Here is a 23,139-nt window from a genome sequence, read left to right on the forward strand (position 1 = left end):
CTCTGATAAAAGCCTCATTTCTCAAATACACAGAGAACTGAATCAAATTTATAAGAATACAAGTCATTTCCCAATTGAGAAACGGTCAAAGGATATGAACAGGCAGTTTTCAGGTGAAAAAATTAAGTCTATCTACAGACATATGAAAAAAAAAAGTTCTCAATCACTACAGATTAGAGAAATGCAAATTAAAACCACTCTGAGGTACTACCTCACACACACATCTAATTGGCTAATGTGACAAAAAAAGATAATGATGAATGGAGAAGATGGGGGGAAATTGGAACACTAATGCATTCTTGGTGGAGTTGTGAACTGATCCAACCATTCTGGAGAACAATTTGGAACCATGCCCAAAAGGCTATAAAACTGTGCATACCCTTTGACCCAGTAATACTACTACTAGGTCTATATCCCAAAGAGATCATAAAAAGGGAAAATGACCCACATATACAAAATATTTATAGCTGCTCTTTTTGTGATAGCAAAGAATTGAAAATTGAAGGGATGCCCATCAATTGGGGAATGGCTAAACAAGTTGTGGTATATGAATGTAATAGAATTCTATTGTTCTGTAAGAAATGATGAACAGGCAGATTGCAGAAAAACCTAGAAAGACTTAAATGAATTGATGCTGGGTGAAATGAGTGGAATCAAGAGAACATTGTACACAGTAACAACAACACTGTGTGATGATCAACTATGATAGACTTAGCTCTTCTCAGCAATGCAATGATCCAAGACAATGCCAAAAGACTCATGGAAGAGGAAAGGGAGGGAGGGAGAAAAATTTGGAACTCAACATTTTACAAAAATAAATGTTGAAAACTATGTTTACATGTAATTGGAAAAAATTAAATAAAATACTATTAAAACAATTAGTTGAAATAGGGGACTACTGTATGATGAAATTCATTCCCCCACCTGTACTGGTGATGACCTCTTTAGCAGTAGCCTCATGGCTTGTCATGTTCTTTGCTCAAAGGAGAAATAATCAAGGGCCTTTACCTCCCCTTCATAGGATCCTTTTCCCCCAAGGTCTGAAGTCTCCTCCTTCTGACTCCCAACTCTAAGGAATATCAAATATTATGCATACTTTCCTTGGTCTTTGTGTGTTATATATTTTTATTCTTTAATATGATATTATTGTAATATTTTAAAATTTTTTTGGAGAGGCAATGAGAGTTAAGTGACTTGCCTAGGGTCATACAGCTAGTAAGTGTCAAGTATTTGAGGCCAGCTTTGAACTCAGGTCCTCCTGAATCCAGGGCCGGTCCTTTATCCACTTTGCTACCTAACTGTCCCTGTTCATTTATTTTTTTATTTTTATTTTTATTTTTATTTTTATTTTATTTTTTGGTGAGGCAACTGGGGCTAAGTAAGTGATTTGCCCAGTCACACAACTAGTAAGTGTCAAGTGTCTGAGGTCAGATTTGAACTCAGGTCCTACTGAAATTATTTCACTTTTTAAATTATCAAACATTATTTGTTCCCTCCTACTTCAACCCCTCCTTCATAATAAAAGAAAAGCAAAACCTTAATAACAAATATATATAGTCAAGCAAAACAAATTCCCATACTGACCAAGTCCAAAAATAGCTGTCTCATTTCTGCATATTACTCCATAACCTATCAATCACAAGGTGGATGGGTAGCATTCTTCATCATCAATTTCTGGGATCATGGTTAATCATTGTGTTGATTAGAATTCTTAAGTCTTTAAAAATAATTTATTTCAACACTATTGTTATAGTATAAATCATTTTCCTGTTTCTACTCACTTCCCTCTACATTAGTTCATACAAGTCTTCCAAGATTTCTTTGTAACTGACTCCTTCATAATTTCTTAAAGCATAGTAACATTCTATTATATTCTTATAGTATAATGTTCAGCCATTCTCTAATTGATGTACATATCCATAGTTTATTGTTCTTTACTAGAAAAAGGAGCTGAATGTGTGTGTATATTAAATAATGGACTTTTCCTCTTCCTTTGATCTTAATATAGGCCTGGTAGAGGTATTTGTAGGTCAAAGGATATGTCCACTTTAGTAACTATTTGGACACAGTTCTAAATTGTGTTCTAGAATCGTTGGACCAGTTCTGGCCCATAGAGAGTCAGAAATGACTGAAAAATATGACAACAACAAAAAGTTATTAATTACAGGCAGCAAGTGGCATAGTTAATAGAGTGCTGGGCCTGGAGTCAGGAAGACTCATCTTTCTGTTTAAATCTGGCCTCAGACACTTCCTTGCTATGTGACCATGGCCAAGTTACTTAACCAAGTTTACCTCAGTTTCCTAATCTGTAAAATGAGGAGGAGAAGGAAATAGCAAACCACTCCAGAATTTCTGCCAAGGAAACTCCAAATCAGGTGACAAACATTTGGACACGACCAAAATGACTCAATAAAACAATGACAAGAAGTAATTAATGATTTGTAGCATTTTTTTCATATAACAGATTTTTTCCCTTGAAAATTGTCTGTTCATATCTTTTGACCATTTCCCAATTAGCTTTTTTTCTTAAAAATTGAATCAGTTACTTATAAATCTTGGAAATGGGTCTCTGTGCATTTTTTTATCTTCATAGTCTCATGATTTTTTTTTTCTTTTCCAGGTGGCATGTGGGTCTGAACATAACCTGGCTGTGGTGGGTGAGTAAAGTTTTTTAAAGCATTTGAGACATTTTCTACTCCTGTCATTCATTTGGCATGTCTGGAGTAAAAAGCTGAGTAACCAAAGTGATTATGGAATGAGAAGTTCTGGATTAAGGACTTTTCACATATAACAGTGGGTAATCAGAAACTCCTCTTGACTTAAATCTTTGTTGAAAATAATCTCAAAATATTTGAGTCCAGTCTCCTATTTTAGGAAGTCGAACCAAGTGAAAAAGCTTAGGTTTTTGTTTAGTGACTGAGGATCTTTTATTCTTCAGGATCATATTGGGGAGTGGGAGAATGGGGAAATATAATCAGTCTTCCAGTACTTTAGGGGGTTGTCTTGGGGAAGAAGAATTAGGTGTTTTCGGCTTGGCTCTAGTAGGTAGAACTCGGAGCAAAATGGGAAGGAAGTGTAGAGAGGCAGATTTTGGTTAGATGGAAGGAGAACTTAGTATTTAGAAATCTCTCACAGTAGGATGGATGGGCTGTCTTGAGAGACAAAAATCCTAATCTTTGGAAGTCTTCAGGTGAAGGCTGGATAATAACCTAAGAATGATGGGGTAGAAAGGGTCTTTAGGTTTTCCTAGGTGATCTCTGAGGTTCCTTAAAGCTCTGGGAAGCTGTGATCTTGGGAAGATCATTTCTCTGTGTCCTAGAATATTGATGTAGGCGATTTAGGGGATTTGGGCTGAGTCTAAAAGCAGCTCTTTAAATAAATCCTTGATCCTTGATTCTTTGCTTGGGATTTGACTGTTTCTTCCTCTTCAGCTCCCATGCAGTTTTCTGTGGTTTTTACTCCCTCCCTGACATGCTACACACAATTTGTAGAGGTTCTCACTTATAGTAGGTGTTTGCTCAAGTATTTGGGGCTTATTTGGTCAAAAATTCTGGTTAATTGAAGGTTCCTCAAAGTTGGGTTTCCATGAAATCAGGATTTCATTGCCCTTTTATTTTCATAAACAGTGTTACCAACTAATTCTGAGAAAACTCATGGGTCAGCATCTTGAGCTACCATCTTCCAGGTCTGAATGTGAAACAAGCTGGGGCCACTGTATGTGGAGACAAAATGAGTGAGGAGGGAAAGGAATGGATTCTAAAGAGAGAAGGAGTGTTCTAGATAAGACAAGAGAGCAGTGGGGGCAGCTAGGTGGTACAGTGGATAAAGCACCGGCCGGGGACTCAGGAGGACCTGAGTTCAAATCCAGCCTCAGACACTTGACACTCACTAGCTATGTGACCCTGGGCAAGTCACTTAACCCTCATTAACCTGCCAGAAACAAAACAAAACAAAAAGACCAGAGAGGAGTGGAAAGAAAGGAGAGGAGAGACAATATGGTATGATGGAAAGAGCACTGGCTCAAAAATCAGAGGACCTGAGTTCAAATTCCACCATTGAGATATACTGAGTGAACTTGAATGACCAAGTCATTTAACCTCAATTGTCTTCAGTGTTCTCATCTGCAAAATGAAAGGGTTGAACTAGATGGCCTCTGAAGTCCCTTCCCATGTAACAACAAACATCAGTCCTCATATGAATGAGGGACAGTTTTGTGTATCAGAAAGAATACTGACTTTGGAGTCAGAGGGCCTGGGTTCAAATTCTGGCTCTGCTACTTACTGCTTCGATGACTTTTGTCAAGTCACTTACCCTCTTCTGTGGGTCTCAGTTTCCCATATATAGAATTAAGGGGTTGGACTACATGATTTCTAAGGACATAGGCCCGTTTAAATTTTATTCTATGATGCCCCTGGGTCTCAGTTTCCATAATTAAAATATGAAAGGAGTGATCACTAGATGATGACATTCCAGCTCTGACTTAATAAAACTCAGTGCATTGTTATTCTACTGGTAAATTTCATTCATGGTCTGGATGGAGCCCTGGATTTTGAGTCAAGGAGACCTCGGTTTAAATCCTGCCCAATCAATACACAAGCATTTGCTAAGCCTAGTAGCATTTTAAGCAGAAAGGATAAAGAGAAAAAAAAATAAACTGTCCCTGACCTCAAGGAACTTACATTCTATTGGGTAGACATGGCATACTTTAAAGTAGCTACTTTACAGGGTGGTTGTGAGGCTCGAGTGAAATATCATATACATAAGGCCTTTAAATATGTTACAAACTTAAAATACAAAAGAAACCTGTGCTTGCATCGTTATTGGCCTTTTCCTCACTGTTTGAAATTGCTGGGCTTTGTCTTCTTCCTCCAGGTTCTTGGAGAGGTGACATTCATCAGAGAGAGTGCTCATTCTTGGGCTGGGGTCTCACTGTGACCAGTGACCCAGTTTTACAGCTCTGTTTGGAAAGGTTGGCACAATCCTAATGCCTTTAACCAACAGCCTGAAGTCTGACTCACCTCAATGTTGAGCAACAGACTGAAGGAAAACCTGTTTGTTCCGCTATTATTCCTTATTGTAAGATATTCTGGGTACCTGGGGACATAGTCTTCCATGGAGCACATGAGTATAGTAAGTATAGAGTTACAAGGAACCTTGGAGACAATCTAATCCAATACCCCTTTCTCCATTTTATAGAAAAATAAACTGAGGACAAGAGAGTGGAAGTGTTTTTTCCAAGGCTTCCCAGCAAGTTCATGGCAATGGCAGAGCCAGAATCTGGGTCCAAATATTAGAGATATTTGAGGGTCAAGAGAACTTTGCAAAATACAAAAATACAAAAAGTTCATTCAAGAACCACATTATTTCTCAACAATCAGAGTGGAATGGATCGCTTCAGGCAGTCTGAGCTCACCCTCTTTGGAGGTCCCATAGGAAAGGATGAAGGAATACATGTGGACTAGGTTATAGATCAGATTCTTGTTCAGGACTGAATTGGATGTGCTGACCCAAAAGGTCCTTTCCAATTCAGAGAGTCCGTCATTCTTCTAACTAGTAGTGATCAACACATTGTTTCTTACTGATGGAAGCATCTTAGTTTTTGCTGCTGCTTTAAATTGTGCTGGGCAGTTCAATAGAGAGAGTGCTGGCCTTAGAATCAGGAAGACCCGAGTTCAATCCTTCCCCAAACATATATTCCTCCACAGCCTGGACACATCACTTAACCCCCCTCTCTGCCTCAGTCTCATCCTCTGTAAAATGGGGATGATAGTAGCACCTAATTCATAGGGTTGTTTTGAGGTTCAAGTGAGCATGGACTTTGCAAACCTCAAAGCCTCATAGAAATGCTATTTATTTTTATTATTGTGCACTGATTGATTTGGGTCTGTGAGAGAGAAGAGAGATAAAGCATGTCAATTTCTTCTCTCCAGTGCTAATTAATAGGACATAAGGATGATGTTTGGCATCTCTTCCTCATTACTAATTGGATAGCTACATGTCTGTTTTGGATCTGAGCATTAGATTTTAATGAGTATTTGTCTTTCAGTTTGAAAAACAAGTCTGCTGGTTTGATGGGGTGGCCTTTTTCTTTTTGAGTAGTTTCCCCAATCCTCCTCTACTCCAAGCTATGCCTGTGAGAAGAGAAAGGGTAAGTTTTTAAGGTGTAATGCCTGCCCATATCTGGCCCCACTGGGAAAGTCTTGTCAAGTGTGATATTCCAGAGACATACATTTGTGCACTATGGTGTTCTAACGCTGCAATTTAATTTAACAAAGACTTATAAAGCACCTATTGTATGTCAGGCTCTGTGCTAGATGCTATGCAAGGACAAAACTCAAATTGTCCTGCCCTCCAGGAGTTTATATTTTGTTGGGGGAAGAGGAATAAATAGGTAGGTAGGTAGGAGGGTAGATAGATATAGATAGATAGATAGATAAGATATACTAAGGAAATGCAGAGTCATGGGGAGACAACAGGAGATCAATAATAATTGTGGAGATCAAAAAGAAGCTTCAAATACAGAGCACACTTGAACAGAGCCAGGGATTCTAAGAGGTAGAAGTGAGGGGGGAGGGCATTCCAGGAAGGGAGGAACAGTGTTTATAACAACACTAAGGCAAGGGATGGGCTGTTAATATGGAAAGACAAAGACAATCTGGGTGCAAGGTAGAGCTCATGGAGAGATGTAATATGAAACCAGTTTAGGAAGAGAGATTGGAGACAGATCCACTTGTGATAGACTCCTCTGAGCACTTGTGGAGGTCATATGAGCTGCTGACATCTATGCAGCATCTTCTCTGTACTTAGTAGGTAAATGGAACTTTTGACACTTGTAGATGACCATATGCCTAGGGCCACTTAGTCAAAAGAGGCCATCTAGACAACACAAGCTCTGGTACTGGTTTCTACCAAGTTGGAAAGGTCTCAAATATGGGCCCAGCAACAAATTGCACTTCTCTTATCTGAGCACTAGCCTAACTAATTTTGAAGAGGTTTATCATGAAAGAATTGTCCACCAGGAAATGGTTGTTTTGAACTACTGCTTAATGAATGTTTGTCGACTAGACCACAGGGTTCTGCTCCTCTTCAAAGGTTACCTGGAGCAAGTAGATGGAGAAACCTTTCAGTTGGGCCCCATTCTGTATTTGTTCCATTATAAGACTGGCCTTTGTATATGTGAAGACCATCAGTTATGCTTTCAAGGACCTGGATTAAAAACTTCCTGTGGAATCATATGAAAATTCACCATGCCTAAAAATCTTGTTATCTTTAGATAATGTAAGCCACAATTTTTACTGCACTTGGCTTTTAAAATGTTATATTTTACATTACATTTTTTGGGCATCACCATTCCTTCCCAATAACTGTTCCCCACCTCAAACACTCTCTTTTAACAAGGAGGAAGTTAAGCAAAACAAATTGACATATCAACCATGTGTTATAGTGTATACAGCATTCTATGCCCATAGTCTACCACCTTTCTATTGAAAGGAGGGAAATTAGAATTCACTATAGCAATTCGAATTCTGATTTCGAATACTGTTGTTATTTTATCTCACTGTGGTCATTATTTATATTGTTCTCTTGGTTCCATTTCCTTGTATCCACAATACAACAAGCCCCCATCCCTTTTTTATTGTTTTAACTTTCCTTGCCAGTTCATGATAAATTCATGGCATCATACTATGGTTTTAAATATTTATACTATTATATTGCCTACCCTTGCTATCAGTCTCATTATAGATTTTTTTTTACATCAAGCTAGGGTTAATGAGTTCCCTGTGTCCCCTCATGGTCTCTTTCCACATGTCCCCCTTTTTATCCTCATCAGGATTGTTTTTCCTTGTGTCTTTAATCATTCTTCAGAGCATTCGATCCCTCATGGGCTTCCTCCTCCAGTAGAATTTTAATTCATAGAATACTATGTGTTCTTTCTCTGAATCCTTGAAATCTGCTTTCTAAAAACTAGGCAGTCTGTCAGACTATTTTCAGCTATCATAGAATCATAAATCATAGACTTAGAGCTTCAAGGGACCTTAGAGATCATCCAGCCCAAGCCCCTTATTTTACAAATAAGGAAACTGAGACTCAGAAAGGGTAAGTGACTTGCCCAGGATCATAAACTAATAAGTAATTGAGACAAGATTTGAAACCAAGCCTTCGTGATTCAAAGACCATTGCTGTACTTATTCACTCTGCCACAATTCTTCTTCCCCTTTCCTATTAGAGATTCTAAAATAGTGCACTTTCCCCCAGGATTTCTGTTATTTCTCTTCTAGCCATCAGTTTCTTTGTTGATGAGAATCAGGTTCAGAATAGCAATTTTCTTTACTGCTTCATCCACCTTCCAAATGATGAAATTATCATAAAAGCAAGCCAAGAATTTATCAGCTGCTTTGCTTTTGGCAGAGAGGGAGTAAGAGAAGATTCCAGGTAATTGAAGTCCCTAATCACTATTGTACCATGCCTCTGTGCCAGGCTTGAGTTCTTTTCCTTGAACTCCTCATCTGTTTCCTCTTTCTGTCCAGATGGTCTGTAGTATACTCTGATAACAATATCTCTTCTCTTTCTATCTTTGTTGATCTTCACTCAAATGCTCATCCCCATACTCCTCTTGGAAAGGTCCCTAGACCTTTGTTGGTCATTCCACCTTGTTTGCCTGAAGCAAGAATATTCATAAGCCAGTTATTAAAATTAATTTTGTTCTTCATTATTCCCTGATTTTACTGTCCTTGATCCCTTGATCAACATTTGACTCACTTGGCTAGATGGAGACATTATCTTTACCTCCAACTTCCTTCATTTTGGTTTCCAGAACCAAAATAATTCTTCTTGTTCAAAACCCATTATGCCTTTAAGACTATCCAATCAAATCCTGCTTCCTCTCATATAGATACCTCTAGCTCTTGTCTCATTAGCAGAGTTAAAATAACTCACAGATCCTGAGCCAATGGCTTTCCCATCCCATGTTCCCAGCCATACTTATTTCTTCACATTTTCTGATAACCCTCTTGGGTATACCCAAGGGAGATCTTCCAGCACCCCATAGCTGCCAGTTTACAATAACAAAATATTTTAAACAGACCCATTAAAATAAGCAATATGGGTTCCACTAAGAGAATAGGAGGGGGGCAGCTAGGTGGCACAGTGGATAGAGCACTGGCCCTGGAGTCAGGAGTACCTGAGTTCAAATCCAGCCTCAGACACTTAGCACTTACTAGCTGTGTGACCCTGGGCAAGTCACTTAACCCCAATTGCCTCACTAAAAAAAAAAAAGGAGAATAGGAGGGTATCCTATCATCATTCAACTCAATAATTTGGTTCAATAAATATTAAGTTCCTACTATGTGAAAGGTACTGTGCTAAGTGCTGGGGATACAAATAAGAAAAAGAAATATAGCCCCTGCCCTCAGAAGCTTACAATCTAATGGGATAAGATAACACAAAAGGAAGCAGGAAAGGGAGAGGGGCAATCAGGGGGCACATGATATTCCATGGAATAGAAACCAAGTAGAGCTGCTGTTCTACTGAAGTTCAGGGCCCTCCATAAAGGAAGGCTTTGAGAGGAATTTATTACTCTACCCACCTGCCTTCCATTCAGAGGGAGGAGGCAATTAAGGAAGATAAGAAGGTGCCAAGCATCCAAAACTGAGTCAATTGACATGATGATGAGATCACATTATTTTAAGTATTATATCTATGGACTCAGTTTATTGTATTTTCTAATATATGTGCACCTACCATAAAACATGAGATTAGTATATGAATAAACATCTGTCTTGATTTCAGAGCAATCTCACTGGAACATTGGTTATTATTTGCTATTCCACCCCCAAGAAAGCTTGGCATTACAATTAAATGAAAGATCCTTGTCTTTTTCAGAAATATCCATGAAGTTAAGTCTGTACATTTCTGAGTAAAACTGATGAATAGAACACACATCCATAGTAATTCATGATTATTAAAAAACCATCTCTGAGCAGCCTTTGGTGCCATAGGGCTTTGAAAAAACACAGACATTCTAAGAGTATGCTCTTATTGTGTGTATGGGCACCCAAGCCAAATCTAATCCAATTCAGTTATATGTAAGATGCTGTCCTAGGTGCTGAAGGCTACATAAATAAAAGCAAAATAAGCTTTGCCCTCAGGGAACTTACATTCTGCTCCTCATCCTTATTGAGTATTTTAGGATTTTAATTCCAGCCTTCTCCTCCTCCTCCCCCCATAAGTACCTATCACAAAGCCTTTAAAATGCCTTTCAAATAGGAGTTATTCTTTGAGAGAAGGGAACAAGGGTTTTAGGATGCAGTCCATGGACAAGACAGCAGCACCAACAGCAATAGAATGCTATGACCTTTCTGTAGCATACAGGAGAGGCCAGAAAAAGGTGCAATTTTCAGCTCAAGGGAGTGCTGTAGACTGCAGTATTTGATATCCTATCCTAGGGGCAAAGCAAGCTTTCATGGCAACAGATTACACATCCTTTCCTTGTCTCTTCTTTGTTCAGCAGTTCTGTTGGGAGGCCTCTTTGGCCCACCCACTGTGCTAGGATGCAGGTGCTCCCCAGGAAATCCTGGCCCATTGGCCTATTGTGTCATTCATTATACATGAAAAACTTGCTGAGCCTGGGTCTTCATTGTAGGGTTTTCTGGCAAAGCAGTGCAGGATCATGTTACATGGCAAGGCCTTGCCTCATTACTGGCTAATCCTATTCATTGGTTATTAATGGATGCCTGGCCAAGATCTCTGCAAAGCCCCATTTCTATTTTCACCCATGTTTGACTTGGACATTAAAATGTGTTCTTTTTTCAAATCACTAGGGCTACATTAATCCTTGGTTCTTGTCTCTTCTTTCACTTACCTGGATTACCCAAGTGAAGAGTAGCACTTCCTGTTCCTGCCTAAATTTCCTTCCTCCAGATAAACTTCAGGAGTTCCATTTATTTACATGTTCATTCATTCCATACATATTTTCTGAGTGCCTGCTTGGTACTCAGATATCCCTTGGGCACCATGGGAAAATGCCATGAATGAGAAGTATACCTAAATCTCCCAGAACTGGTCTAGTTAGAAAGGACAGAAGTGCCCATGTGAAAAATTAATGACAATGCAGAGCAGTCTGCTAAGTGATCAATAATAACAGTACAGGTAGTGGGTGCTAGAGGAATTCACAGAGGAGAGAGATCCTTATGGACTAGGTATTCAGGGAAGGTTTCCTGGAGGATGTAGGATTTTTGAAGGTGAACAGAGAGGAGATGGCATTCTAGGTAGGCATATGACATGCATGGTGGAAAGGATGCTGGCTCTTGAATCTGAGGATCTGGACTCAAATCCTGCCTCTGAGGCTTGTGTGACCTTGGACAAGTCACTTAAACTTTCTTATCCTCAGTTTGTTGTTTTTCAGTTGTTTCAGTAGTGTCCAACTCTTTCATGATCCCATTTAAGTTTTGTTGTTGGTTTTTTTTTTTTTGGCAGGACAATGAGGGTTATGTGACTTGCCCTGGGTAACACAGCTAGTAAGTGTTAAGTGTCTGAGACCGGATTTGAACTCAGGTACTCCTGAATCCAGGGCCAATGCTTTATCCACTGTGCCACCTAGCTGCCCCGACCCCATTTAGTTTTGGGTTTTTTTTTGTTGGTTTGTTTTTTTTTCTTTTGGTGAGGCAATTGGGGTTAAGTGACTTGCCCAAGGTCACGAAGCTAGTAAGTGTTAAGTGTCTGAGACCGGATTTGAACTCAGGTACTCCTGAATCCAGGGCCGGTGCTTTATCCACTGCACCATCTAGCTGCCCAGTTTTTGGTTTTTTGTTTTGTTTTGTTTTTTGGTAAAGGTACTGGAGTGGTTTGCCATTTCCTTCTCTAGCTCATTTTATAGATGAGGAAACTAAAGCAAACAGGGTTAAGTGACTTGCCCAGGGTCACACAGCTAGTTAGTGTCTCAGGCTGGATTAGAACTCAGGTCTTCCTGATTCCAAGTTCAGCATTCTATCCACTGCATCACCTAACTGCATCCTCAGTTTCCTCGACTGCTAAAGGAGAAGGTGGGTTGTTTGAGCTCAATAATTCAGAGCTGTGATAGAGCTAAAGCTGGTTGGGAATCTGTTCTGTCTAGTACCAAAATGGTTAGCCTCTAGCAGTGACGAACCACCAGACTGGAGGGGTGACCTAGCCCAGGCTAGAAGACCTGATCAGTACTGATATTAGGATAAGACCAGGAAGGAAGGAAGGAAGCAAGCAAGCAAAGAAGCAAGCAAGCAAAGAAGGAAGAAAGCAATGCCAGGGTCAGATTATTCAGAGCCTTTAATGCCAGGCTTACCTATAGGCAATGGGGATCCATTGAAGATTCCTATGCATGGTTCTAGTAAGGATTTTTTTTAAATAAAATGAGTCTTGCAGTGTATATCTGATGTATTAGAGTGGGGTGAGACTGGAGGTAAGACAGGTTAGGAGACTATTGCAGAAATTGACTGGGAGTTGAAGGCCTAGGCTAGAGGAATGGCTAGGGATACAGAGAAGTGAACACATGAGGGAGACATTTTTTTGTCCCTTGAGATAAAAGAGCATTCACTGTGGCAGCTATGGGATAGTTTTCAATTCTCCTCTCTGTAATCAGCGCTTCTAGTTTTCTTTCGTTTCCCTATTTTTCCTCTTCTAACTGCTTATTTTTTCAAATATAATTTGCTTTTGGTTGAATCTTAGATGCATTTCTAAGTTGAGTATCCGTTACTTCCCTCAGTAGAAGGTAAATTCCTTGAAAGGAGCAATTGTTTTGTTTTTTTGTGTCTGTCTCTAAATCCTAGCACATAATAAATAGATCATAAGATCATAAATTTAGAGTTGGAAGAGACTTAAAAGCTCTTTGAGTTCAAATTCCACATTTTACAGATCAGGGATCTGAGACCAGAAAGGTTAAGTGACTTGTCCACAATCACATAATGAGTATCTAAGACAGAATTTTAACCCAGGTCTTCCTGATAATGCTACCTCCATGTTGCTTCTAATACTTCATAATTGATTGATTGATAAATCATCCAAGGATTAGGCCCCTATCCAGAACAGGGAAACAAACATCATATATTCTGTAAGGATTTCCTTCTACAGAACCATAGGCTTTTCCCCAAGGGGGAAACAGTCTCTCTTCATCATCTGGGAAGACATCCAGGACACAACAACAAGTCTTTAGTTCATGTCCCCATACTCTTGCTGAATGGTCCCTCAAGATCAATTCCCTAGAGGGTATTCCACAATGCTTCTCTTGAGGAGTTCGGGAAGCATGGAGAGCAGCTTAGATGCACATGCATTTACTGGGAAGTTAGCCTGTCCTATTGGAAGAATGATTTTGCTCATCTAGGAGTTCCATGTACCAATAAAATGACAGGTTCAGTCCCTGCACCCTATCTCTCTATACCAAGTTTGTGTTGGAAAGTCTTTGGGGCTGAAAACCTCTAAAGATATTGCTGTCACTTTCACTCTGCATTCACCCTAAGTCATATTACAAAGGCTGATGTTTCTGATAAGGCAGAATCTTCTTCAGAAAACACCAGTGGAGGAGGCAGCTAGGTGGTGCAGTGGGAAAAGCATGGGCCCTGGATTCAGGAGGACCTGAGTTCAAATCCGGCCTCAGATACTTGACACTTACTAGTTGTGTGACCCTGGGCAAATCACTTAACCCTCATTGCCCTGCAAAAAACAAACAAACAAACAAAAAATAAACCAGAAAACACCAGTGGGAACAAGGCAGGGGATCTTATGCAGATTTGCACTCTAGGTAATTGGCCCATGAGTTGCTTTGGCCAGGAATATCCATCTATTTTCCTGAGGAATTCATTCTTCATGAGAAAAATCCATGAAAGTGTGTGAGAGTACATGGAAGGTGAAGAGGTGGGGAGGGGCCAGTGAACAGACCAGTTCTTCCTCCCTGACCCAGGGAGCCCCTGCAGCTTTTGGCTAGTAAATGTCAGCTCAATAAGACTTGCTCTGCAAGTCACCCACTTGCCCCCAGATGAACATTAGGACACTCACTTCAAACACCACCAAATGATCTTGGCTGCCTCTTTGTTTTTATCATTTACGTTGGCAAAGCACAGCCCTTGAAGTGCCCTCCATGATGACTAGTGTTTCTTAAATACTCATGGAGGACTGAGGCTACTCCAACCATCTTTTTAGGCACCTCTTTTGTCAAAGTAATGGAGTATGGAAGAGTTAATTGTGGGAGAGCTGCTTTTAAGGGGATAACAAGGATAGTACTAGAGTAAAAGCCTGGAAAAAGGTCCAGAATAATAGATTCTCCCTAGCTTCACCGCTGTCTTCCTCAAAGAAGGGTGGGGATCCTTCAAGGTTCTGGAATACCACATTGTAGCCAAAGTTTTCCAGTGATAAAAGAAAGTTACAAATTTGGCAATCCATGGAAAACTTGTACACTAACTTATAGACCATCCAAGAAAGTGGAACAATATGGCTAATGACTAGGATTACCTCCTTAGTCAAGCAACCATCCTGTGTTGGCCCCAAACTATTATCAAACCCTAAAGTGACATAGAGGGACAATAATGGTACATTTTCTTTGAGATTTTAGCCTCATGCTGGAGTTAGGATAACCTCCAGTACCTAGTATACTAGAAAGACTATGCACCTGAGATGATACACAACATGTTACAGTGTTGAAAGTTCTGGGTTTATAGTTAGGAAGATAGGTAAATGAGAGAGAGAGTTGGATAGATAGGTGGGTGGATAATAGATAGTGGATAAAGATGCTAGATGGATAGGTTGATAGAAATGGATGGATGGATGGATGGATGGATGGATGGATGGATGGATGGATGGATGGATGGATGGATGGATGGATGGGTAGATATGATAGTTATTGTTCATTTGCTTCAGCCATGACTGACTCTTCATGGCCTAACTTGGAGTTTTCTTAATAGAGATACTGGAGTGATTTGCCATTTTTTTCTCTAGTCATTTTACAGATGATGAAACAGGGTTAAGTCACTTGCCCAGCTATAAAACTGCATACCCTTTGATCCAGCAATGCCACTATCCCAAAGACATCCAAAAACTATTTGCACACAAAATATTTGTATCAGCTCTTTTTGTGGTGTCCAAGAATCAGAAATCAAAGAAATGCCCATGAATTGGGGAATGTGATTGTATGCTATGTGATTGTAATGACAAGCAGGGTGATTTCAGAAAAACCTGGAAAGACTTACATGAACTGATGTATAGTGAAGTGAACTAAACCAAAAGCAATATTGTCCAGTGAAGAATTGTGAATGACTTAGCTATTCTCAGCAATACAATGATCCAAGACAGGCCCAAAGGACTAATGATGAAGCACACTATTCACCTCCAGAGAAAGAACTGATATATTGAATACAGACTGAAGCATGCTATTTTTTTACTTTCTTTCATTTTTTCCTTTTATTCAAGTCTTCTTGTACAAAATGACTACTATGGAAATGTTTTACATAATTGCACATGTATAACCTATATCTTATTACCTACCATCTCAGAAGGAGGAAAAGGAGAAAGGAGAGAGAGAATTTGGAACTCAAAACTTTAAATAAATATGTTTATTTAAAAAAAACAACTCGCTTACCCAGGGTCACACAGCTAATAAGTGTGTGAGGCCAGATTTGAACTCCAGTCTTCCTGACTCCAGGCCCATTGCTCTATCCACTCTGCCACCTAGCTGCCTCTATGATAGGGAGACAGATGGACAGAAAGACAGGCAGACAGACAGACAAATGGATGATAGATCGTAGTAAGCATTTATTAATCTCTTACTGTTGCCAAGCTCTGTATTAAAGAATGGAGATACAAAAACAAGCAGAGAGGGGAAAAAAAGATAGTCCCTACCCTAAAGGAATTTACATTTGAGTAGTGGAAGAGGATATGCCAAGGAGAGTTGGAAAGTAGGGAGAGGGGTATCAATGAGACTGGGAAATTTCACAAAAGCCTGAGCCCTGAAATTTTAAAGCAAACAGTTCGCCTATCAGAGCTGGCGGGGCCATGGAATTGAGTCAAATTTCTGCCTCTGATACTTGTTAGCTGGGTAAACAGGGGGAGGCCACTTAAACTCTCAGAATCTCAGTTTGCTTGTCTATAAAATGAGGACTATAATACCTGCAGTACCTACCTCACAGGGTTGTTGTGAGGCTCAAAGGAGATAATGTTCATGAAATGCTTTGAAAACTTTAAAGCATCATGTGAATGTTAGGTTGTTTTATTAAATTTTATTTGATTAGATTGAACCCTTTGTTCTAGCCTGTGGAGACCTCCCTAAGTCCCTATTCTGTTATCTAACTTGCTAACTTTAATAAATTCATACCAACTTCATGTCACCATCAGATTTAACAAGTATACCAGTCATGCGTTCATGTGTGCCATAGAAGAAAATATCAAATAGAACCAGATCAACACAATGAACTTGGTCCTTCATATTGGCTGATACCCAAATCAGTTTATTGGTCCACTCCCTGACACTGTTTGTTGTATGTCCTTTATTCTCAAAGAGGAACATGACATACTATAATATGTAGCAATGTATAGGATACCATGTTGTATACCTTCAACCTCCTGGTAATAAGGTGTTTTGTTTGTGAGACTCATTTGTAGATATCTGTCTTACTCTCCTGCCTGAGACCTTGAGAGAAGCATTAGCCACCTGATTTACAATAGTGTGTGTGTGTGCGCACGCGCGCATATGTGTGTGTGAGTGAACTCAAGTGTGTATAAACATAAGAAGATCTCCATTAATCTTGCTATATAACTCATTGCTTTCTGGGCAAATTCCAATAGAAAAGAACCAGATGATACTGTTCAAGTTGCTGGATCTTCTCTCCTCCTGTGGCTCCCTCTGATGTGGCCAGGCACTGATGCCAGCCCTTAGTGGAGTTCTACTCTAGTGATTTGCTGAAGTTGTGGGCAGAACTTTCACTACCAATTCTGGCAGTGAGGACAAAAGCATCACAAATCATTCTGGGGAAAAACAATTAGGAGTTTGTTGAAGAGGAAAGGCCTCAGTCCTTGGAACACTAGGGCCTATGAAGGGAAACATCTGGGATCAGGAACCTTAGGATGCTTTCTTGGGGAGTTGCTGTTGAAGGAGAGAGCAGGATGGGGCCGGGCTAGGGGAGAGCCCATATAGCAGCTTCCATTTTCAACTAATTATTCTTGCTAGTTAGGTGCTAAGCCCAGTTGTTTCTACCTGTTGCAGTACTTTAAGTGCTTTCAGTGCCTGCTAAATTTCACCACCTTCTGGATTTCAAAACCTCAGTTCTTTCAGGATAGTTTATTTTTAAATTTCTTATTGATATATTTTGTTTTTCTATCACTTTCACTCCCAAGCATTCTATCATCCTTCCCCTCTCCAGAGAGCAATCCTTTGTAACAAAAAAAATGAAAAAGAAGGCAATGGGCTAGAGAAGGGAGAATGCAGTTCAGCAAAACTAATGGACACATCAACTATATCTGACAGTGTGCCAAATTCAAGAATTCCTCACCTCTGCAAAGAAGGAAAGGACATGTATTTTCTTTTCTCTAATTTGTGGCCAAGCCCTACAGGCAATCACACTTATAACAAAGCAGTGCATTTGTTGTTGTCGTTTCTATATACATTGTTATGGTCATTGTGTATATTATTTTCATGGTTTTTCTTACTTCACCTTTGTATCAGGGTCGAATTCTCTAAGTCACTCTGTTAAACGTAAAACCTATAGTAACCACTAAAAGTCCCTCTTCCCATTTGCTGCTGAGTTTGAATATTAACTAGGTGATAATTTCCAAGGTATTCCACCATCGTCCCTCCACTATACCAACATGAATTAGCAGCAGAGTCCAAACCTTAATCTATACTCTAAGTCTAGACCCCCTACTCCATCTCACCCCCCCCGCCCCAATATCTAATTGTGTTTGACCTAGACAAGAACTCTAAAAACCCACCAGACCTAACTAGGAGCTGTCCTTAGCCCATGATGATCAAATGAAGAAAAACTGAAGGAAGGAGCATACATTCGGAGAGCTTGTTGTGATTTTTATCCAGGTTTTAGTGCTCCCACCCAACAGACCCCCAGTGGACCTGTTTCTATCATCCAGCATGCACATACCTCCTCAATCAAACTGGCTTGCTTGACTTTCTTTCTGCTGCCTCTGCATTGTCCTGCACTGCATTTTGGCATCTCAAACCTCACTCGAAACTGCATCAAGACAATCCCTTATACATCACTGTGTATAAGAGTCAGGTCTTGCCTCATCATCTACCAAATATGTGTAATGGAGTTGTGCCAGATTGTGTGGATTTTATAGTATAAAGAACTAGAAAGAAACTTACAGACCATCCAGTGTGAGCTCCTCATTTTAAAGAAGAACAAACTGAGGCACAGAGAGGTGGTCTTCCCCATTGGAGCATAGGCTTTTTGAGGATGGGGGCTATTGTTTCACTTTGTATCCCCAGTACTTAACACAGTATCTGGCACATGGTAAGCACTTAATAAATGCTTCTTGATTGCTTGGTATATTTAGAGAGGTTTGTTTGTTTACTGGATTTAGCTAGTGCCTCCTGACATTAATGATGTACCTGAAGGAAATTTGGTGTGATTGCTGAGTATTGATCAGCTAAGCACCATTGAAATTGAGGTGACAAGTCTAAGTCCTCTTGGATGATAGACGAATTCTTCTTAACTTTATTTCTGCAAAAACTACATGGACACAGAAAGCTTTTCTATGTTCATTTTGACTTGATCTGAAAGGTGAGTTGCCGTGTTGGGTAGAATCATTGATCCAAATCCTGTGAATCTCTTTCCAGGGCTTGGTTTGCCATATGGTCTCTTTTGATTTCAGGGCCAAGCCAGGCTGAACTGGAAAGAACCCAGTTGTAATGGGGGCTGCTGACTTAATGATGGGAAGCTTAGGGAAGGAATGAAAGTTTAGAGATCTCGTCGTGGTCCTGGTGATGTGACCCTCAGCAAATCGCTTAACGTCTCAGTGTCCCTACATAACAAAGATGTATACATTGCATGTTTCTGATCTTCATTGGAAGAGGTAGTTTCTGAAAAGAAGTACAGGTAGCAATCATGATTTCAGACAAAGTGATACTAAAAATAGACATACTTAAAAGAGATAAACAGAGAAACTATATTATACTTAAAGGTAGCAATCAACAAATTGATATCAATGCATAATACATATGCACAAAAGCCATAGCATCTAAATACTTAAAGGAAAAGTTAATTGTATCATAGAGAGAAATTTACACTAAAACTCTATACTGGGAGATAGCAAAGGACCACATCTAGTGAAAAAAGATAAACAAGAAAGATTAAGTATTTGAATAGAAATTGAGTTGTAGCTATTATTATACCCATTACAAATGAAGAAAGTGGGGCTCATAGAGTTTATGGGACTGATCCATGGTCACATAGTAAATTAGGGGCAACTAATTGGCACAGTGGATAGAGTTATGGCCCTGGAGTTGGGAGGACCTAAGTTCAAATCTCACCTCAGACACTTACTAGCTGTGTGACCCTGGACAAGTCACTTAACTCCAATTTCTGTAAACATCTGGAGCCATCTCCAGTTATCCTGGTAGATATCTTTCCACTGGACCCAGATGGCTCTGGAGGGGAGAATGAGGTTGGTGACCTTGCACAGCCCTCCTTCACTTGAATTCAATGCAGTGTAATTCATGAAATCCCCCCAATGCCACAGTCCTCTTCAAGAATTAAGAGGTGCCATGCTGAAGAGGTGCAGTGTGATGGAAGAAGCTTCCACATATGTTGTTTCCTGTGCATGGTTTGCAGGAAAAATTTAGACAGCACAACTATGGCAATTCATGATGATGAGGTCTACTGCAAATCCTGCTATGGAAAGAAATATGGACCCAAAGGGTATGGCTTTGGCCAAGGAACAGGCACACTTAACATGGACAGAGGAGAAAGGCTGGGCATCAAGTCTGAGAATGTGCAGCCTCTCAGGCCCACAACAAATCCAAATACTTCCAAATTTGCCCAGAAATTTGGAGGAGCTGAGAAGTGTTCCAGATGTGGTGATTCGGTGTATGCCGCAGAGAAAGTAATGGGAGCAGGAAAGCCTTGGCACAAAAATTGTTTCTGGTATGCCAAGTGTGGAAAGAGCCTGGAGTCAACAACTCTGACAGAGAAAAAAGGAGAAATCTATTGCAAAGGTTGCTATGCAAAGAACTTTGAACCAAAGGGTTTTGGTTTTGGCCAGGGAGCGGGAGCACTCATCCATGCACAGTAAAGGCTAAGACATCTAAGACAGCAAGAACCACAGTGCCATGCACTGAGACTGTATCAAGGCACAGTGTATCTCTTAATAGTAAACTACTGGGGCAGCTAGGTGGTGCAGTGGATAGAGCACCAGCCCTGGATTCAGGAGTACCTGAGTTCAAATCTGGCCTCAGACCCTTGACACTTACTAGCTGTGTGACCCTGGGCAAGTCACTTAACCCCAATTGCCTCAACAAAAAAACAAAAAAAAAAGTAAACTACTGTGAAAACTATGCCAAAAATACCAGTATTTTTGTACTGTTTGTTACTATGTATTTGAAGACACTAACTTGTAGGAAGAAAGCGTTGCATTGTCTGTTTTAGTATATATTTACTCTAATTTTAACTACATAGCATTGGATTGGCTTTTTTTTAAAAGAACCTTTGCTGTTTAAATAAAGTTTCTTATCATTTCTGAAAAAAAAAAAGAATTAAGGACAAGAGGCAGCTAGGTGGAGCAGTGGATAAAGCACCGGCCCTGGAGTCAGGAGTACCTGAGTTCAAATCTGGCCTCAGACACTTGACACTTACTAACTGTGTGACCCTGGGCAAGTCACTTAACCCTCATTGCCCTGCAAAAATTAAAAAAAAGGTTGAATGAAGGACAAACAACAACATAGTAAGTTTCAGTGATGGGATTTGAACCCAGATTTTTCCATCTCCAAGTTCTGTGGTGTATCAATTATGCCTGTGCCTTAGATCAGCATCTCAGAATGTCAATTTTGGAAAGGACTTCTGAGAGCATTTAGCCCAATCCCCTCAATTTCCAGAGATGGGACCTAAACCTCAGGGAATTAAAGGGACTTGTCAAAATTCATATAGTTATTGAATGGCAGAACGAAGGTGTGAACCCATATCTTTTGGTTTGAAGTCCCAGAGTTCTTTGATTCCCTTGCCCTAATCTATTATCCAGTGGAATATTTCATTCTTCAATGTATGTTGTTTGAGATGGAGTTCCTTCATAGCTCTTCAGGAAGCTGTAAGGGCCTCTGAGTTACCTGCTGCTGATGTGGAACTTGAGTCTTCTATATAAGTTCATGTATGTGTGTATGCGTGTGGGCATGTCCATGCTTTAGCTTTTTATGAGCTTTATATTAGCAAGCATGTTCTAGTTGCAGTTTTGGAGTAGTAGTTGTTGGCTTGGAGAGGAAGGGTCAGAGCCAGGCAAGGTGTTAAAGGTAGAACTGGCAGAGCTTGGGAACAGACTGAATGTGTGGGTGGAGAGCTAGGGACAGCAGCCAGTTTATAGCCACAGCTGGCAGTGTGGGCTAGAGGGAGGGATGCCACCAATGATATTGGGGAAATTAGGAAATGATAACATTTTGAGAAGGGAAATGTTCAGTTTGTGGGGAAGGGGTGTTCTAGACATGTTGCAACTCCAGTGTTGGTAAGACATAATGATAATAGCTCACATTTCTATAACAAGCACTTTCTTCATTACCACCTTTTGAAATAACAACAATTTTTTATTTAAAGTCTAGAATTCCAAATTCTATCCCTTCTTCCCTCCCTCCTCTACCGCCTTCCTGAAGAAGTAAGCAATCAGATATAGGTTATACATGTGCAATTATGTAAAATTCATTACCACCTTTTAAAATAGGTAGTACTCATTGGAGAAGCCTCACTTACAAATGTGGGAGAAGGTCAGAAAACTTCAGTGACTTGCCCAAGGCCCTATAGCCAGTGTCAGAGGTGGAATTCAAACCCAAGCTTCCTGTTTCCAAGGTCACCATTTTTTATAACACATTGCCTCTCTGACCTCTCGGTTAATTCATTCAAGAGAAGCTATACTCTAGGGCAGTGCTGTCAAACTCAAATAGAAATGGGGGCCACTAAACCATACATAAGGATCCCTACTGGTCACACATTGACTGAGAAAACCACATATTAACATCTATGTTCCATCGTATTTTTCTTAAATATTTCTCAATTACAGTTTTATTCGGTTGGCAGCTGTGGAGTGTTGGCTGCATTTGGGAGGGCCTTTAACATCTGCTATAGAACAAGGATTTTTAACTTTTTATTGTGTCATGGACTTCTTTGGCAGTCTACTGAAGCCCATGGAAACCTTTTCAGAATAACATTTCTAAAAACATAAAACAAAAAACATAAGAATACAAAAGAAAACAATTACATGTTAATACAGTTACAAAATATTAAAAGTTTTAAGTTTAGGGAGCCCAGGTTAAGAACCCCTATTCTAGGCAGACTATAAACTAATTTCTTAGACTGTAAGCTCTTCAAGAGCAGGAACCTTGTCTTATTTGTCTTTTTCTCCCATATAGCATGGAGGTATTCAGGAAATACTTGGTGAATAAATGAATAAAAAGCAACAAAGATTCAACAACAAGAAGAGGAAAGGAGAGAGCAAGTTTGGTTAGGGGCAGAGATAGAGATTTTATTCAAAGACAGCATAGTATAGTGGAAAGAACAATGGATTTAGAGTCCCAGGACCTCAGTTCAAAATCCACCTCTACCATTTACTCCCTGTGACCTTGAAAAAATTGTTTAACCTTACTGTGCCTCAGTTTTCTCATCTGTAGAATAAGGGGGTTGGACCACATGATCTCTAAAGGTCCTCCCAACTCTATTGCTATAATCCTTTACCTATATGACTTCTAAGATCCCATCTAGCACAAAATCTGTGATCTACATAAAATGGCAGCCAAAGCAAGAGAGGTAAACTGATAGCTTTCCCCAGCCGGTTTCAGATCGAATTACTGCATTTGTGATTAGAGATGGCAAAACCCTTTGGTCTCCTTGATTAAGTTTGTATCTGAGTCTTTCTCAATGTCCTTTCTCTGCTCCCTCCCCCCCCCCCCACCATATCCAAGAAAGTGCCTGATGATAG

General features: G+C 39.9%; 2 protein-coding genes across 2 annotated transcripts in view; both read left to right on the top strand.

Moving 5' to 3' along the window:
* Window positions 1–23,139, top strand: part of SERGEF (secretion regulating guanine nucleotide exchange factor) — a 245,403-nt gene that overhangs the window by 149,844 nt on the left and 72,420 nt on the right. Inside the window, 1 exon segment of the mRNA XM_043971153.1 lies at window positions 2,621–2,657. Coding sequence (XP_043827088.1) covers window positions 2,621–2,657 — 37 coding nt within the window.
* LOC122730889 (cysteine and glycine-rich protein 2-like) lies at window positions 19,699–20,261 on the top strand. Its single transcript, XM_043970447.1, has one exon. It carries the CDS (start codon window positions 19,699–19,701, stop codon window positions 20,257–20,259), a length of 561 nt encoding a protein of 186 aa, XP_043826382.1. The 3' UTR covers window positions 20,260–20,261.

Source organism: Dromiciops gliroides, chromosome 6 (assembly GCF_019393635.1).
Source record: "Dromiciops gliroides isolate mDroGli1 chromosome 6, mDroGli1.pri, whole genome shotgun sequence".
In the NCBI taxonomy this organism is placed as follows: domain Eukaryota; kingdom Metazoa; phylum Chordata; class Mammalia; order Microbiotheria; family Microbiotheriidae; genus Dromiciops; species Dromiciops gliroides.

What these genes read in the sequence shown, in the direction of transcription:
- LOC122730889 (XM_043970447.1), top strand. Translation starts at nt 19,699, where the DNA reads ATGCCACAGTCCTCTTCAAGAATTAAGAGGTGCCATGCTGAAGAGGTG.